We start from the raw sequence: 303 nt of genomic DNA, 5'->3' as shown, positions 1-303 counted from the left end.
TATGCTAAGCTTTATTAGTTCATGTATTCTCTCTCTTCATTTAACTAATGATGCCTTAACTTCACCCCTCCTCCATCCCTCCAGCCTCCTGAACTCTGCCTTTGAGGAGCTGCCAGCATTCCACCGAGCATTAAAGGAATTTGTGGCCGCAGTCGACACCAATTATGCCAAGACCACAGAGGAGCTGTTTGTGGGTTTCGAAGGCAGTTTCGGTAGCAAGCATGTGTCTCCGAGGACGCTCAACACCAGGAACCTTGGCAATTTGGTGTGCGTTGAAGGCATTGTGACCAAATGTAAGGGAGT

General features: G+C 48.2%; 1 protein-coding gene across 1 annotated transcript in view; it reads left to right on the top strand.

The window, feature by feature from the left end:
* Positions 1 to 303, top strand: part of LOC119588073 (zygotic DNA replication licensing factor mcm3-like) — a gene marked incomplete in the record, with an annotated part of 7,302 nt that overhangs the window by 1,844 nt on the left and 5,155 nt on the right. The window contains 1 exon segment of the mRNA XM_037936776.1: positions 76 to 293. Within this exon segment, the coding sequence (XP_037792704.1) occupies positions 76 to 293 (218 nt within the window).

The sequence above is a fragment of the Penaeus monodon genome, chromosome 23, assembly GCF_015228065.2.
Source record: "Penaeus monodon isolate SGIC_2016 chromosome 23, NSTDA_Pmon_1, whole genome shotgun sequence".
In the NCBI taxonomy this organism is placed as follows: Eukaryota; Metazoa; Arthropoda; class Malacostraca; order Decapoda; family Penaeidae; genus Penaeus; species Penaeus monodon.
Note: the sequence above shows the minus strand (reverse complement) of the source record. Positions and strands in the feature narration are given on the sequence as shown.